General features: G+C 42.0%; 1 protein-coding gene across 2 annotated transcripts in view; it reads right to left on the bottom strand.

The window, feature by feature from the left end:
• Nucleotides 1-13,360, bottom strand: part of PAMR1 (peptidase domain containing associated with muscle regeneration 1) — a 110,006-nt gene extending 96,646 nt beyond the window's left edge. For both annotated transcript variants that reach the window (XM_054972306.1, XM_054972307.1), the window contains exon 1: nucleotides 13,196-13,360. In XM_054972306.1, coding sequence (XP_054828281.1) covers nucleotides 13,196-13,271 — 76 coding nt within the window. In that variant the 5' untranslated portion in view covers nucleotides 13,272-13,360. The remainder of the gene's footprint in view (nucleotides 1-13,195) is intronic.
• Between the last annotated feature and the right edge of the window lie 5,251 nt (nucleotides 13,361-18,611).

Genomic DNA, 18,611 nt, shown 5'->3' with positions numbered 1-18,611 from the left:
CACCTGTTAATATTATTAGTAAAGGGTCTATTAGAAAGATAGTTTCTTAGTTTTGCTGGTACACCATGGAATGTTGGGACTTTTAAAAACTATATTGGTGATGTTTAAAGATACATCAAAAAGAGTTAAAATACCGTGCAAAGTAAGTGAGTTTCACAGTTCATTGCTTGAATATCAAGCATTCAATTTGTGTCTACTGTGTGTCCAGCAGTTAAAGCTGGGTGTCCATTTGGACAAACCACTATTTTTTAAAAATGCCTTTGCTACAATGGCAAACCACCTCGTAACAAAAAGTCTGCCAAGAAAACGTTGTGATGTGACGTTCCCCCCAAGGGTCAGTAATGACTTGGTGTTTGCACAGGGGTCTACCTTTACCTACCTGTTTACCTATAGTCCACTACTCAGGCATTTGCAAGAGCTATGACTGTTTTTTAATAGCAGGCATCAGAGTCCTACACCTTGGCTCCTTTTCATGTGCATAGTATTAGGAGATGGGATTAATCCCAGAAAGGGTGTGTGCGTGATTAATTTGTGCAAAATAGTAAAGAGTCCAGTTGCACCTTTAAAACTAACCAGCTTGATTGTAGCATAAGCTTTCGAGAACCACAGCTCTCTTCATCAGATGTATCTGATGAAGAGAGCTGTGGTTCTCAAAAGCTTATGCTACAATAAATGTGGTTAGTCTTAAAGGTGCTACTGGACTCTTTGCTATTTTGCAACTACAGACTAACACAGATAACTCCTCTGGATTTATTAATTTGTGTGTATGCTTATTTTACTTACTGTACTATATTTATACTCCACCTTTCTCCCCAATGAGGACACAAAGTGGCTTACAACATCTTTATTCCTGCCTCTGCTTTAACCTCTCAGTAACTACCCGTTGTAGTAGTTCAGGCTGAGAGAAACTGGCCAAAGTCATCCAGAAAGCTTCCATGGAAGAATGGGGATTCAAACCTGGGACTCCCAGATCCTAGTCCAGCACTCTAACCACTATATCATGTGCACTTATTGTCTTTTTGTGTGCCTGGTGCATTTCACTATACATCTGTAAGGCACTTCAGTATACGCATGGAGGTTATTACATTCCTCTATGCAACAGAAAGTATAGAAACTTAAGCACTAAATGTCGCAAAAGATTAGCTGTTCCTTTTGGAATGGATAGGGATGCACCAACCAGGTAAAAATTATTCCGTTCATGACTGAGAGGTCCTGTATATGTTAGCAATTGCTGGGTTGAATATATATTTTAAATTTTAATTAGGAGCATGCACCCAGGGAGCTTTGATTATTCAGTCCACTTGTTTTTTTTAACCTGTAGTAATAATAACAGTATTAATTAATTAGAATGAACTCAGACACTAAGAAGCAGGGATCCCATAAGTGCATGTAGTTGACTTAATTTGCAGATGGTTTTGCTTCAAGTCACTGTCTCTATGGATGTCCAAATTACTCCCCAAGCACCAAATCCTAAAGCATTCAGCAACATCCTTTCCCAGAAGTTTTGACATCTATGAGTTTGCTTATCCTTTTATTATTACAATGTGACCATGTTAGACAATTCAGGGCAGGTGGAGATTGTCACATATATGTCTGCTTTCTGCCGGCATCTAATGCAGGGAGATTTGGGGACTGGCACACCTTGCTCTATCAGACAGGAGTCAGGCTGGGAGCCTCATCCACCAAGGTAAAACAGAGAAGGGAAGCTTAGGGAGGTGCAGCAGCTAAACTGTGATTTTATGGCAGGTTTTCTTTTGGTTATACAAGAAGGATATCTGTTCCAGGTAGCATTAGGAACCATGCTGGTTCTCTACATGCTTTAGCACCAAGGAGTTATATTCTATTCTTCATATACTACTTCATATAATACTACAATTTATCTTCTACATACTATTATTAGATTAGTATGGCATTACCCTGTCATGAACTATTCTTATGTATCCAGTAAACAAAAAAAGAAGGAGGCGCCACATGACCTTTGTAATTTCTTTTAATTTCTTTAAATCCTGCAGGCTGCAAGCAAAGCAGTTTTATGTAGGTTAGCAAGGACTTACCGTAGGGTTAATTTAGACATTATTTATTGTCTGATTTTAAAATATGATGAGGTAATCTAAATGTGCAGCACCTCTGCAACAGGGAATTGGTTTGGACACAAAACAATGTTCTGATTTGTAATGAACACTAGAGGGCCACTCTGTAAAAGGCAAAACAATGTAGCAAGGAAAAAAACACAAAGTGTTTCAGGGATGGGACCGAGATCTTGGTTACATCATTGCACTGAGAAATATCCCATGTCAGTTCAAAGTCATAAAGTCCACTTGATAAAAGTATACAAATAGGTCTCTGTGCCTTGTTTGCTTGGGCCTGAAGGGCAAATGGTTGTACACTGTGTGAAGCAATATGGTCCTATCCAGCAGGCTGCTGGAAGAAGGTGCTGGACTGGATAGATCTTTGATATAATATAATAATATAATAATATGTTTATTGCTTTTCCAGCCAAAGCCATAAGCCATACAAACACCAACAAAATATGAACTGTACACTTGAACATACCCAATTCACATAGACATAACTCGTCATTATCACTTTAAACTATCTAAACTCATGAAAATCTTGTTTCTTTATCACCATGGCTAAAAAGGAAGCCACTATAGCAGAGGTTTGATTGTCAGGAAAGTTATCAGACAATAACACTGAGATTGCCCAAGGAAGGAAGGGAAGCTTCTCTTTTAACATAATAGGAATAATAAATCTCTCTCTTTCCTTACTCCACTTAGGGCAAAAAACTATTATATGATCCAAGGTCTCTAACTTTCCTTGTCCACAGTCACAAACTCATTCAGAATAAGGGAGTCCAGAGAAACGACCAGAAAGCACTTTAGAGGGGAAGGAGTTAAGTCTAGCCAATGTGAAGGCTCTGCGTTGAGCTGGAATCTTTAAAGAATAGCAATAAGATGGAATAGCCTCTGGGGGTGAAAGTCCCAGGGATAAGCCCAAACATGTACGTCTGGCTCTCTGGAGAGTACTGCTGTAATCGAGATCCTTTAGTTTTAATTTTATAACTCTTAGGGCCTCATTTGACTGTAAAGATGTTATATCAATATCCAGAATTTTTAGTTTCTGGTTAATTAAATTAGTTCGGCTACTCTTATAGGTATCCTGCGAGATCAAAAGTGCAAAACCCACTTTCCCTGAATTGTCCTTGTAAGTTTCCTTGTTCAAGAACAACTTAAAGGCTGTAATCCATGCTCTCTTCTCAATTGAGGGTTGGGCGAATTCCACCCTAAGTGCAGTACCTGCTACGCATCTCGGGACTGCCGCTATCTCCCTCAAAAATGTGTGTAGAGGGGTGTAAAGGTTGTCGGATACACCTTCAATCCACACTCCACACCCATAAAGTATCTGTGGGATAACCTTAGCATTAAAAATCCTAATGGCTGCTGGTATATGTTTTGCTCCTTTGGAGTAAAAGAATTTTTTAATTGCCATTGATGAAATGTTTGCGGCCTTCAGAGCAGCCTGAATATGTGGTTTCCATGACAGATTGTAATTAAAAGTGATACCAAGATAACTAAAGGAGGGGACTCTCTCCAAAGCCCCTCCCAGATCTTTGATATGATCTAGTAGGATTCCTTTTAAGAAAGACACATGTCCTTGAAATCTTGGCATAACGAAAAGCCTACCAGTTGACTTTCCTAACAAAAACCAGTTTGGGAAAGGAAATTTGAAGGCGAAAAGCATGTACCCCACCATTCCAAATCCTCCCCTTCCCTGGATAAAGTAACAGTTCGGCTTTTTCAACTCATGTTTGTGTGTAACTATTCCATCTGTGTTGGTAGTCTGTTAACTCACTAAGGCATGTGAATCTTTTCCTCCACCATGTCTTTAAGACATTTCCCTCTATGGGCGGGGGGGAGTGTCCACAGCCTACCATTTGCATTCAATTTTAGTATTTTTTCTGGCACTGAAATAAACTCAAGACTGTTACATAAAGCAGATACTCAGGATATCACAAAAACAGTATTTAATTTGGGCCTAAAAGTCATTGGACATAGAGCCAAGCTATAAGTGACGCCTGACACAGGTTGGACACTTGTCAGCTTCTCTCAAGTTTTGATGAGAAATGTAGGCATCCTGGTCTTGCAGCTGTAATCGAGAGCCAAGCTGTAAAACCAGGATGCCTACATTCCCCATCAAAACTTGAGGGAAGCTGACAAGTGTCCAACCTGTGTAAGGCATCACTTGTAGCTTGGCTCCTAGAATGCATCATGTAGAGAAGCTTCTGCTATTACTCTTGAGGTAAATTTGACCCAGTACGGAGACTCTATTGCTTCTACTGCCTCATATGCCAGCTAACCGCTTCCAACAACCAACCCTTCCAGTTCCACTTCTTTCTTCTAGCTCTATAAACGATGGAGGACTCAGCAAATGAAATATTCATGCTTAATAGTAATTGTATTTATTTTAAAAATGATATGCCATCTTTCTGTCACATTGAGGCAGTCAAGGTAGCTTCAAAGTACATTAAAATATTAAATAACAAAAACATTTGAAACAGTGATAAAAGCAGAAGCAGGTATAAAAGAGCAATTAAAGCTAGTAAAAATAGCAATACAAAAACAAAACAGCTACCTCCTCCCAAGGCTTGAGAAGACAGGAAAAGCTTTGTTGAGCTTCTGAAAGATAATGCCCTGTGCCTGATAGGCACCAACCTTCTGTGTATCTAAAGAAGAGACTCTGGTGATGATCTCAACTGACCTGCAGACTCACGAAAGGAAGTTGCATCAAAAAAATGAACTTCGGTATTAACCTATCATAAAGGTTAACTCTTCTCAATGACCAGGGCTTTGGATACCACAAATCCATTTACATGTTTCATTTTCTGTTACTAGATGGGGAGATCAATGTACAACAAGGGAGCATAACGTTTGACAGAAACAGCTCAAGAAGAAGTACATCCATCCAATAAAGATATTAATGAGGCATTGTCTAGGGCAATGATTTATTTCCTGGTAGGATTATTTGCTATAATTACTGCAAACCCACTTAGTTTCCTTTTTTCATCTTTTTAAAATGTGTATTTGTCTTCCAGAGGATCAAAGCATGTGGGATGTTGGCCGCAGCAAGCCACAAACTATTCTGAAGCAAATGATAATGTTTTAATTGCTCTTTTTTCACCAAGAAGTGTCTGTTTTTCTCATCACAAAGATAGTCTGGGCACATACATGACTCACCCTTATGCCAAACCTTCAATGCAACTCTGCCCAAACTGCAGGCTTGTGGCTCATGTGTTGATAGCAGCCCCACAAGAAATGCTTTTATTGCTACTTGGGAAAATCAAGATACTTGGGAAAATCAAGAACCAGAGGCCTGCCAGGCACAGACATTGCTTCACAATAAGAAATTCACAGACGTCTAGATTGGACTCCAAATGTTTTTCAAAAACTAGAAGTCTCTGAGAGAAAAGTGCAACTCCTTGTTGTTTCACAGTATTCTATGTTAGGTCTCAGTGTCAGTGTCTGGTTGGGTTTCAGAAGTCAGTGGCCAAAAGGCACCAATACTTCGCATCCCTTTCTTCCCTCCTATATCCCACAAAAGAACTATTCCCCTTCACTGTGTCCATTTAGAGAATATTTTACCTGACCAAGATGTGCCATATTGTCTACATATGGTACCGCTCTCTCTGACCTTTGAGGAAGCCAGAGCACTTCTCTCTGCTTTCCCAAACACTGAGCTTGATGGATGGCCAATGTGTGGAATCTGGGAGTCTGTTATCAGAATATTCTTTCCTTCTATGCAAAAAAAGAATATCAGTTTTGACACCGATAAGTAGCCAGACCACCCCATCACAAAAGTATGCCAAGAAAATGTCATGATGTGACGTCCCCCCATGGGTTAGTAATGACTTGGTGCTTGCACAGGGGACTACCTTTACCTTTTTAAGTATTCAGGCATGATACAAGAAGAATTAATGTAATATATTTATTACATTTGAAGAGCATCCTGTTGTGTTCTGGTCTGACAGTGTGACTCATTGTGTGGAAGGGGTTGGAAGGCTATATTGTGCAAAGACCGTCTATTCACAAACGCTTATTTGTTTGGAATGCATCCTTATGAATCATTTTTCCAAACCACATACAAATTCCCAAGCCGGCTGAGTGTATTAGGGTGTGAGGGTCATATTAAGACTTTGTTTATTTTTGCTAGCTCTTTCTTTGTATCAAATGGTCAGGATTGTAAGAGACTGCAGAAACATACACACGTGTTACTGAGACTGCAATGAGGTCTGGAAGGCAAAACTGAGTGTCTTCATTGCTATTCACTAATCATTACTATACTGATGGTAATCTCTAGTTCTCATTCACCCACAACAGGCCCGAGCACTTCATGCATTCCAAAGGACCATCTGACTTTTTAGAAAGGTTGATATATACGGAAATAATGTTAATAGTATAAAAAGAGCCATGTATATTAAAAACACAAGAATTGCCCGTGGGTTGAATACTTTGCAGAGCATCTGGGAAATTCTAAGTGAGTCCCAAGCAGTTGTATACATTTAAAGGTAACTGCTATTAAAATTCTACCCTTACTACTCAAGGCAGTCTGTGCTTGTTGCTTTCGAGGGAGGAACCTCAGGAGCTGTGCTCCAAACTAGTAACTGCTGCCGTGAAATCCAGGGCACAAACATTGTAGGAAGTGTTACAAGTTTGTATGGGTCCAGAAAAGCTATCCTTGGCCCTGGTCTAAATTGAGCAATAACTGGACCAGAGTCCTCTGTTTCCGATTCTCTCCTCCACCACTGGGAGTATTCAATTGCTGACTGTTCTTCCTGTGACAGGGAGCTCCAGAGCCAATGAAAAGCTGCAGTCCAAAAGGACTGCTGCATGGCAGCAGGCTGACATTTCTCTTTTTAGCCGCCACCTGGAGAACAGATCCATTATCTAATAATCGATATTGAAATTAAAGCATTAAATAATTTAACACTATTTAACTTTAAACATGTGATACATCAATTCTTAAGGCCAATTTTGTGATTGCCAACCTCCAGTTGGGCCTGGAGATCTCTTGGATTTAGAACTGAACTCCAGATAACAGTGATCAGTTCCCCTGAACAAATCAGCTGCTTTGGGGGGTGGGCTGTATGGCATTACCCTCCTGAAGTCCCTTCCCAAACCACATCCCCCCCAAACTCCATCCCCAAATCTCCAGGAATTTCCCAACCCGGAGGTGGCAATCCAAGCCATTTTGCTCACTTATACAGGTTTGACATGGAGTAGATATTCTGTTATCTTCCTCATGTTATGCAATTAGTTTTACAGTTTAAGGAAAATACAGCATAGTTGTGAAAGTTTCCTTATTCTACACTGCAACAGGCCAGAATGAAGAAGGAAGGCCAGACATTTGATTTCCTGGATGAAAGATCCAGGGCAGCAAAGACTCAGCTGATTGCTACCTGTTTTATGACTCTGTAATGAGATATTGCCATTACTTTTTTACTGTATGAGGAGGGAAATGATCAGATATTATATTCTTCCCATTAGTAGCACAAGTGGAGTTTAGTCTATCTGTACCCCTTTATAGCAAAGCACAGTTGCTATGTCCAGACCAGACCATAGGAGGGCTTCAGCATATCTGAGAATTCTAAAGAACAGAAAATTCCTTCAGGTATAACCCTGCAGAACCTGTATTTCAGCATGCTAAAAGGGGGATAGGTAGGCTTGCCAGCTCCTGGTTGGGAAATTCCTGGAGATTTGAGGGGTGGAGCCTGGAGTGGGTGGGGTTTGGGGAGGAAAGGGGGCTCAGAGGGGTATAATGCCATAGAATTCACCTTCCAAAGCAGCTGTTTTCTCCAAGAGAATTAATTTCTGTGGCCTGGAGATTAGTTGTAATTCCAGGAGATCTCCAGCTACCACCTGGACACTAGCAACCCTAGGGATATGCCAGTTGATCATCGTGTACTTGCAAAAAATTCTGTACTAAGTCCTGTACAAAATACTAGAGACTTGGGACTGTTTTGCTAGATCTTCCATAAATTTAAGATGGGAGTTCCTTGTGTCTCTTCCTTCGTAATGTTGACTAGCAGCTATATTCATACATTAGAATAGTAGGAAAGTGCATTCTGTCCCTCTTTTTTTCTTATCAACTTGAGCTGAAAAAGATGCTGAAAGTGCTTTTCCTATCACAACTTAGGGTCAAGCTAAATATGCAGGTTCCCCAGACCCAACTTGGGTTTCCATAGCCATACAGAAGTCAAAAAGTAAATGACTGTTAAAAAATAAAGGAGAGCCCAAACAGCCTCAGAATGCCTCCATGGGGAAGGAGGGGCTCCTCCTTCTCCCTCAAGCTGTTTCCCCATTGCAAAAGAGCGCAGGGGGAGTCGCCACTCCCATTTTTATTGCTCCACATGCACAGAATACTCCACATGAAACAGAAAAAGCAAGGAGCGAACCCTCCCACATGCTCTTTTGATATGAAGAAATAGCTTCAGGGAGGAGGGTGGAGCTATTCCCCTTACTCTTAAAAACCTGCATATTTAGCTTGACTCATAATTTATCTACGTTCCTAGCATAAGTAGGTTTTTCAAATAGTTTAACTATCATAATTTCCCCTAAAGAATCCAAGGAATTGTTGATTGCTCATGTCCTGAGATACTCCCAAACATGTCTCAGAGCTCAGTGGCAGAAAGTAATTATTATTAAACAAAGTTTAGTGGGGGGTTGAGAAATCCCAAGAGCTCTAGTCAATCAACAAAACCATACAGAATAAATGTGGAGGAGGGGCTGCTGACTGTGTACTGATGTGTTCATCAGAACATCAGTTTGGTGTAGTGGTTAAGAGCACGGGACTCTAATCTGGAGAGCCGGGTTTGATTCCCCACTCCTCCAATTGAAGCCATCTGTGTGACCTTGGGCGAGTCACAGTTCTCTGGAGCTCTCTCAGCCCCACCCACCTCACAGGGTGATTGTTGTGGGGTAATAATAACACTTTGTAAACCGCTCTGAGTGGGCATTAAGTTGTCCTGAAGGGCGGTATATAAATCGAATGTTGTTGTTGTTATTATTATTATTATTATTATTATTATTATTATTATTATTATTATTATCAATACAGAAACAACTTGGGTACAAGTGCTAGGCTTATATGAGGTCATATTTAGAACCTAGGCACGTGAGTGGTGGAGAATACCCTCAAGTCATAGCTGACTTATGGCAACACCTAGTGGGGTTTTCATGGCAAGAGACTAAAGGAGGTGGTTTACCATTGCCTGCTTCTGCAACCCTGGTCTTAGTTGGAGGTATCCCAGCCAATTACTAACCAAGGCCAACCCTACTTAGGCTCTGAATTCTGACGAGATCAGGCTCACCTAGGCTATCCAGGTCAGGGCAAACACATGTAGGGTAACTCCAACATCTGTTTGCTCATCTCAGGACTTTTCCACATACTTGACTTATTCTGATTTTCTTAGTAGTCCATGCACAAGCATCAAAAATGGTTTGGGTACGGTTCTTCCATATGCCTGGCCTATTTTTGCATTTTTACAGTTGTGGAGTCAGTTTACTTTCTTTCTCACTAGCCTTAAATAATCAGGATTTTCAAGTGAGGGTGCTGTCATCATCAGTGACATTACAACATCCCTCATTTTAAAAACTTTTTGTGCATGCTTATATCGTTATATCTATACTGCTGTAAGAGATTTCTTTCTAAGAGAGAAAAGAAACACACTGCCAGTATTTGCATGGGGGTGTCTAAAAGAGAGGAAGCTCTGCCATCCATACCTAAGCTTACCCCACCATCCAAAATGGAGAGGCCCACCTGGGCTGGCCCACAGTCAGCAAGTGGAGGCGAACACCAGCAGGGCAAACTGACCTCTGATGAGATGGAGCCTGGAGCAGCAGCTGCTGCTTTTCAAACTGCACTGTTTTTTCTGATGCCAGAAGTGGTCACTCACCACCCCTCCCTGGGCTACCAGAGCATTTGCATTTAAAAAAAAATTACCAGTTTTTTTTATTGATATAGCAACCTACCATTGTAAGAATAGGTTCAGCGGTTCTCTGAATACCCAGCTTTCATTTTTTAAAAGTGTCAAGCCCCTTCCTTTGCAGAGATATACCTTTTTCCTTATATCTCCACAAGGGAAGGGGGCTAGAGACTTTTTAAAACAATGAAAGCTGGGATGGTTGGTTGTGTTCATCTGCTAAACCTGCCTGCAGCAAGGTTAATGACATCCCTAAGCATACAGAGCTTGTAAGGCTGCTGAGAGGTAGCCCAGGGACATGAGCAAACCCAAAACATCCTTTTGGAACCCTCTTCCTGTACCCACTACTGTCAGTAGAGAACACAACACATATTCACCAGATAGGCAAGTAGGCTTCCTATGAGACTCTGTAAGACACTGTCAGATAGTCAAAAGGAAATAGTCAGATGGGGACAACCTTGTTTCTCCACTAATCTTAAGCAATGCAAACCAAAATGTTGAATGCCCTCAGCCTTGTGCATTCCCAGAGCAGTTTGCTCACAGGGAAAAGTGATCACAGAAATTGTGCGACCTTACACCAGGGCCGGATCTAGGGGGGACAGGAGGGTAGTCTGCCCCCAGGCGCCGCCAGGGAGGGGGCGCCGGGAGCAGCTCCCAGTTGCCAGAGCGCGCAGGAGGCAGCATGGGCAGCCGCGCTGCCTTTTGCTTGCCCCGCGGGACAGGGGGCGGCCGGCTTGCAGTGCACCCTCTGTCCTGCAGGGTAGGCAAAGGGCAGCGCGGGCACCCACGCCATTCGCTTGCCCCGCAGGAGAGGGGGCAGCTGGCCGCCCCCTGTCCCGCGGGGCAGGTGCATGGCGCGGGCAGCCTCACAGGCTCCCGTGCTGCCTTTCGCTTGCCCCGTGGGACAGGGGGCGGCCAGCTCGCTGCGCACCCCGTCCCACAGGGCAGGCAAAGGGCAGTGCAGGCGCCCACGCCATTTGCTTGCCCCACAGGAGAGGGGGCAGCCGGCCGCCCCCTGTCCCACGGGGCAGGCGAAAGACAGCGTGGGGGGCTGCAAAGCTGACCGTGCCATTTGCCTGCGGAGAAGTGAATGACACGGGCGGCTTCCCAGCCCCGCACGCTGCCTCCGGTGCCGGCGCGATGATGTCACCAAAATGACGTCATCACGCTGCGTCAGGAGCGCATGCGCGCTGTGCACGTGCGAGAGGACCTACAAGCATTGCCCCCGGTGCCGGGCACGCAAGATCCGCCCCTGCCTTACACTTGCGGTGTGGGGAAGTTCAAAAACAATTAAAATGGTTGGAGATGAAAATCCTGAATTCGCGTGTTACTTCGCTGTCACAGGCACTATGCTTGAACAAACCTCTCTGAGTCTCTCTCAGCTCTTTCTGTTCTCCTCATTGCCTTTGTCCATTTGAGGGACTGACACCAAAATTGCTTTCCCAGATGAGCTCATTTTACTTCTGGTTTGTAGGGCAAGAGGTCTGGGCATTTGAGATGTTTCTTGAATGATTTACAAATCCATATTTAAGTTGCTGCTACTGCACTGCTTGGCCCTGACCTGGATGGCCCAGGCTAGCCCAATCTCATCAGATCTCGGAAGCTTTGCAGGGTTGGCCTTGCTTAGTACTTGGACGGAGACCACCAAGGAAGTTCAGGATTGCTATACAGGCAATAGCAAACCACCACCATTCATCTCTTGTCTTGAAAATCCTATAGGGTTGCTTTAAGTCATCTGCAACTTGATCTCCAGATACATACTGTGCTGTTTGAGCATGAAGGCACAAGCCAGAGATGCAAAATATGCATTGTATATAAGCCTTAAGAGGGAACTGCTTATCTACTTTCTAGAGATAAATGAATCATGCAAAGAGCACCTGGACAAGCTTTCATGCCTACCACAAACACCTCATGCATTTGAAGCAGCTGGGCCCTGGGAATTGCTCAGGAAATCCATTTCATTTGTCTTTAATCTTTTCAAATGTAGCAGCATATTTGACATGTGGAGTTATTTATACATATTATGAGCTTCAGTGTTTGGAATGCCACAGTGTTTACTTGGTACATGTGATATTACCATTACTATTGTCTTTAATGAGACAGCTGTAGACAGCACAACTTACCCAAAGTCTCATGTCTGTAGTTGAGGGCTTTCCCTAATTGTAAGGGCAGTCTCATATTTTAAAAGGTAATTGCTTATTCTACAATATACTTACTTCCTTAGCTTACATCTAGATCATACTTCCATTATGAATTTCTTTACAGCAGACACCCCAAATAGGGTTGCCAGCTTGAGGCTGGGAAATTCCTGGAGATCTGAGAGGCGGAGCCTGAAAAGGATGGGTTTTGGAGAGGGGAGGGATCTCAGCAGGATATAATACCATACAGTCCACCCTCCAAGGTAGCCATTTTCTCCAGGGGAACTGATCCCTGTTGCCAGTTGAAATTCCAGGAGATCTCCAGCCCCCACCTGGAGGCTGGCAACCCTCATTGTCTCTTATTTCTGAACTTTTGATCTGGCATCACCACATGTCACTGATAATTGAAACCTGTGGAGGGTTGCAAAGGACTGTGGGACAAGAGAATTTTAATGCCCAGGCTCCCTCACGTAGCTTGCTCAATGGCATTAACACAAAAGCTATGCACTGATAGGGGGTCCTAGCAAAAATAGACTGAAGAAGTTTTGACAGGCTATCAGGAAAGAAAACCTCTGGTTCAGCATGGCATCATGCAAGCACCTACTATAACATAGTCCCCTTCGACTTTAGCAATATTAATGTTATATATATATTGGTAGAAAGAAAGCAGAGATCCAGGACCGTGCAGCTTTTGTTTTGCTTGTCTCCCCCTCTGCTTTTTTCTTTAGAGTCAGACTGGAAAGGAAAATGTGTCCTGTGCCAAGCCAAACAACTTACATTTAAGAATGCTTAAAGGCCCTTTTCTTGTCATCATTTTCAGGCATCGAGTGTTAGGAAATTAAAGCAGCGGGCATGTCAAGCGAGCAACAAGCACACGCGCTGCCTATTGTTTCCCTCAAAGTCTGTCGTTGCATTGCTCTTTTTAAGCAAGCTTTCCTAGAAGAACAAATAAATAACCAAGCGCCTCCTTCTATTATTCATGCATCCTGAGAGGTTTCTTTTAAAAGCGTGCTGACCTCTCCAAAGGGAGAGGGAGTCGCTATTCGGCATGCACAGAAAGCAACTCGCCTACTTACACTACCTCTGGGCAAGCAGGAAAAGAAGAGGAACTGCAGAAGGACGGCGAGTCCTAGGTGGGTCCAGGGAGCCGCTTTCATGCTGTCCAGGCAGCCCGGGCGGGCGGGCGGGTAGCCTTTTACTGGGGCTTCGCCCGGTGGTGACTCTGTGAAGGATCTCAGATTTCAGACCTCAGCTCGCTCTCCTCATCTTCAGAAGAGGGAACTACCTTCAAAACTTCTCCCAGGGCCAGAAGCATGAGGACGACGTCACCCCCAAACCTCTCAGCTGCTCTCTTAACCCTTTGTAAACTCAGCCAAAGAACCCACGTTGGAGGGAGGAGCAGGAGACACGTTTTAACTTCAAAGCAAGAGTCAAGGAATTTTTAATCTGGCAGAGATGGAAGCCAGTCAGGAAAACAAAAAGAAGGTTCGGTGCCTGGGCAGTTTCTGCAGACAGAAGGGAAGATGTCCGTGCCAAGGCTTCATTTCTTCTGCTACTTCAGCAAGCTGATCTTAAACCTGTATTTTACTTATATTTTATTTATACCCTGCCTTTCACTTGTGGTTCAAGGTGGATTACAACCTGCAATTTAAAATGAATTGGAATGCAATGAAACTCCAATTAACACCCCCCCCCCTCAATGATTGCCCCTTACACCCTATTAAAAGCACTAGCAAATAAAATGGCCTTGCTGTGCTTTGTAAAAACATTTAAAGACAGCACCCCCCCCCCTCCCCAATCCATCTCTTCAGGGAGCCTGGTCCCAAGCCATGTAGGGATTTAAAGGACAAAAGCAGCGCCTTGAATTGGGCTCTGGAGTGGATCATTAGCCACTAGCCAGTGTAATTGCTGTAATATTGGGGTCACATGCTCCCAATAGCTGGTCCTGATCAGCAGTCTAGCCGCAGCATTCTGCACTGGCTGCAGCTTCCAAACGCTCTTCATGGGGAGCCCCAAGTAGACCTCACTGCAGTAGACCAATCTAGATATAACTAAGGCATGGATTACTGTGGCTAGATCTGACTGAATCAGGAAAGGACGCAGCTGATGCACCAGCCAAAGTTGGGCAAAAGCACTCCAAACCACAGCAGTGACCTGGTTTTCTAAGGTTAGTGCTGTGTTGAGCAGCACTCCCAAGCTACAGACCTGGCTGTTCAAGGGAATTCTAACCCTATTCAAGACAGGAGAAATTACAAGTCCCTGGTTTGCCTTTCTACTATTCCAGAGAACACCGGTCTTGCCAGGATTCCATTTCAGCTTGTTTACCTTCATTCAGCCCATTCCTGACTCCAAACACCAATTCAGAGCATTGGTAGCATCCTTGGAATTCAGTGGAAAAGAAAGGCAAAGCTGGGTATCATCTGCATATTTGTGACATCGCAGCTCAGTCCTCCTGATGACCTTTCCCAGTGGCTTCATATAGATAGCATTTTGCCATGGTGTCTCCAATTTTAGAAATGCTGCATTCAATAAGATCCTTCCAAGTTGTCGACAAAGGTTTTCTTTCTTTTGCCCTAGTATGTAAAATGCAGATGTGGCTTGCAAGGACAAAATACCTTTTTGAAAAAATACATTGCAATTAGTTGTAGCAACCCTGAAGCTGCATCCTGCATGTGAGAAAGGATGTACACACCTGGAGTGAGACAGCAAGTACAGGATTTACCCGTACTTTTTCCCATTGATGTAGTTTGTCTGGTGGTCGAGTGAATAAGCCACAGATACAAATGTTTTTCAGGAAGCAGTTCTTTGAATTGGGTTAGAAAAGCCTATTTTTTGAACAGGTTATTGACAGTTTCTCTTTCCACCACTAAAGCATCCTTCTTTCCCAAGCCATCGTTCAATTTAGAGTACATATCTTGCTTGTGGAAGATCCAAGTTTGGATCCTGACTAAATTAACAGTTTCCATTGATTCTTCCTTCCAGCTACAGACTGCCCCACCCAATGCCATTCCTGTCCCTCAAGAGCAGCATTGTGTGGAGATCAGTGGGCTGAAGTGGGAGGAGGAAGAGAGGAAACTGCAACTGCCACTGAAAAATCTCAGGATCCATCCCCCAGTCTCTGGCATTTAAAGTTAAAAGGATCTCAGGAAACAGGGTGGGGACAGACCTATAGCTGAGACTGTGGAGAATCACTTGAAGTCAGAGTAGTGGTTAAATGGAGTAATGGTCTGTTTGCTTCTAACTGCAGTTCCCAGCAGTGTGCGTTGTGGCAGCTTTAAACAGAAGTTTCGCAACACCGTGAATCTGCAAAGGGAAGACTGCTTTAATTTGTAGTTAGTTTGCTGTTTTTATATGAAGGATGCAGGAGTAATGGGAGACTGGGGGGAGGTGGCTGTTGGTGATGGTGTGACATCACTTCCAGGAAAAACCCAAAGTGATGTCACACCTCTCTAAGAATTGGTTTCACAGTTTCTGGCAATTCCTAGACAGGACTGACATCACTTCTAGGTTTCCCCTGGAACTGATGTCATGCTTTTGGCCCAGCACTCTACAAGTGGCTGGCAACCCTGAGGAGGAGCTAGGCCTAAAAAAAGACAAGCTGGAAATATATATATATATATATTGTAATTTTACCAGTTTTTTGCTGGATATTCCAGATAATTTTGTAAACAATCAAGCACAGAAGTATCTTATTTTTGAGTGTGCATGCTCTTCTCCTAACACACAGTTTTGACTCCACAGGTAGCTTCATATATTCATAAACATGACAGTAGTTGCCTCTTCTGCTGAGGAAGATACCAGCCATGGGGACTGGTTTGCCCATTACATTTGCACCAACCATATGCTGTAATGGATTTAGACTGGAGCTTAACGGTAGGTTGCTTACATAGCATTTCAGAATGCACTTTTCATATTCCCCTGAGAGACTGTGGACAAATGAAGCTGCTTGTGCCAGCCAAATATTTCAGTGTATGTGTTATTCTCTCAGCAAGGAAAGAAGAAATGTCTGAGGGTTTTGACCACTGTATTGTGCTGCTGAAGAATTCCACTGTAGTGATTTGGCTGTTGGATAATTATTGTATTTGTCTTTTAGTGCTGATACTTATGTATGATTTTTAAAATTCCATTCTATTCTGGAGCTTAGTTGCAAGCTTTTCCATTTTCTTTGAACTCCTAGGTATACGCAACAGAGTGTTATTATGACCCATGTTATCATCTTAGAACTATAGAGTTGCAGAGGCTCTCAACAAGAGATATTATTCAGCTGATACTGAGGCAGATTTTGCTAGGACATATTACTGGCCCTACCAATAGTTGAGAATTCCCTTCTTTCCAATCTCCCTCCCAGATGCCATCAGTTAGGGAAGAAAAATCTTTTGAGCACAGGATCTTGTCAGCAATAATGACACAATGATTGAACAGTCTCTCTCCAGGAAAACATGTCTGGTGTCATTTTTGTACAGCTTTTGTAGTCAGGCTAACATGTTTCTGTTCTCTCACGTATTTAATTTTTTAAAGAGTTTTTGCTGGTATATTGGTCAAGAAAGTGACACTTAATTGTGTTTTATTTCTAACCCTGAAAGCCCACGCTTTTGTACTTATATTGTCAAGTTTTGATATAATAATATATTTATATAATTATTTTTATAAAGTGGTGTATTTTGTGTATGATACTCACTTATGTTTTTTACAAGTCTGTACTGGTTATTAACTGTAAATAAATCTGACTGACTGACTATCTGCCATGTATTAAATGTTTCTTGCTAGAGTAATATGCCTCTGAGTACATGCAGAGTAAAACCTGATTTCTGTTGCGTTGTTGCTAACTGCTTATCTTGCGGGCAAGGTGTTTTGATTGTGAGTTCCTGACCTGATTGTGAGAACCTGACCTTGGATTCAACACAGAGGTTGAACTAAGCTCCTCTCTTCCTTCCTCCCCTCTTCCCAGGCACTGCGTGCCAAAACTCCTTTTTTTCATTTCATTTTCTTTATTTAAACTATACACTATAAACAATAACATAAAAATTATAAACAATAAACATAGAAGATAAGAAAAACACAACATTCTAAAAGGAAGACACACTAACAATACATAAACAAAACACACACACCCTAAAAACTAAACTACAGGTTGAGTTCCAATTTCTCTGCAACAAATATGTATCATTACTAACATCTCACTTATTATAAGTTAAACATAAGAGCCCTCTTTTTTCCATTGTTCATAATTCTTAACCTATAAATTCAGATATCATCAAATACTTATTATCCATTTCATGTAAAAAGTCTATAAACCTTTTCCATTCAGTCAAAAAAATAACTAATGTCCTTTCTCTAATCAATGAAGCAAGTTTTGCCATTGATGCAAACTCCAAAACTTTTGTCCACCATTCTTCCACTGTAGGCTATATTCGAGTTTTCCACTTTTGTGTATAAAGTACTCTTGCTGCTGTGATAAAATATTTTTTTAAAGTTCCAAAGCTTTTTTCGAACTGGCTGTCCATTATTCCCACCAAAATGTCCTTGGTTTCAACTGGATTCTAGTCTTCAAAATCAATTATTCTTCTGAATCAATTATTGTATCTGCAGCCAGAAACTCTTTGCTTTCTTACATGTCCACCACATACGATAAAATGTTCCTTCTTGTTTAGCATATTTCCAACATACATTTGAAGCACCCTTATACATTCTAGCCAATTTTTCAGGAGTCATATACCAATGACACATCTTGTAAAAATTTTCTTTGATGCTAGAACTTAGTGTAAATTTCAGCCACCTTGACCACATATTTTCCCATTGCTCCATGAATATGTTGTGTCCAAATTTTTTTGCCCATTTTATCATACATTCTTTTACCCGCTCTTCTTCCATTTCAAACTTGAACAAAAGTTTATACATTTTGGAAATAACATGTTCATCATTTGTACAAAGGGCAATTTCAAATTCAGTTTTAAATTGCTCAAAGTCATATTGACTCTTGTCTAGTTTAAATCTCTCCGAAATTTGTATATAGGGAAACCACTGGCAAGCATGCTCTTCTGCTGCTAAATCTTCTCTTGATTTAATTTTAACTTGACCTTGAGAAAATTCCAATAAGTCATAATAAGTTAACCATTTAGGTGGACTCACCATTTCCTGTCTAAAATGAGCTTCTTGTGATGACAACCAGAGAGGTATTTTCTAATAGAAAGTTCCATACTCTCAAAATGGCATGCCTTACAAAATGATTATTTAATTCTGCACTGGCCTTAACTTTGTTATACCATTGATACCCATGCCACCGAAATTTTAAATCATGCCCTTAGAGATCCAATCATCTTCTTTTTTTTAACAGTATCCATTCCTCCATCCAAACCAACCAGTTAGCCACAAAATACAATCTCAAATCTGGTAGACCCAAACCTCCTCTTTCCTTTGCATCCTGTAGGACCTTAAATTTAACTCTTGGTTTTTTGCCTTGCCATATAAATCTCGATATGTCCTTCTGCCATTGCTTA

The sequence above is a fragment of the Eublepharis macularius genome, chromosome 2 (assembly GCF_028583425.1).
Source record: "Eublepharis macularius isolate TG4126 chromosome 2, MPM_Emac_v1.0, whole genome shotgun sequence".
NCBI classification, from domain to species: Eukaryota; Metazoa; Chordata; class Lepidosauria; order Squamata; family Eublepharidae; genus Eublepharis; species Eublepharis macularius.
The sequence above is the reverse complement of the archived record's forward strand: the minus strand, read 5'-3'. Positions and strand labels throughout refer to the sequence as shown.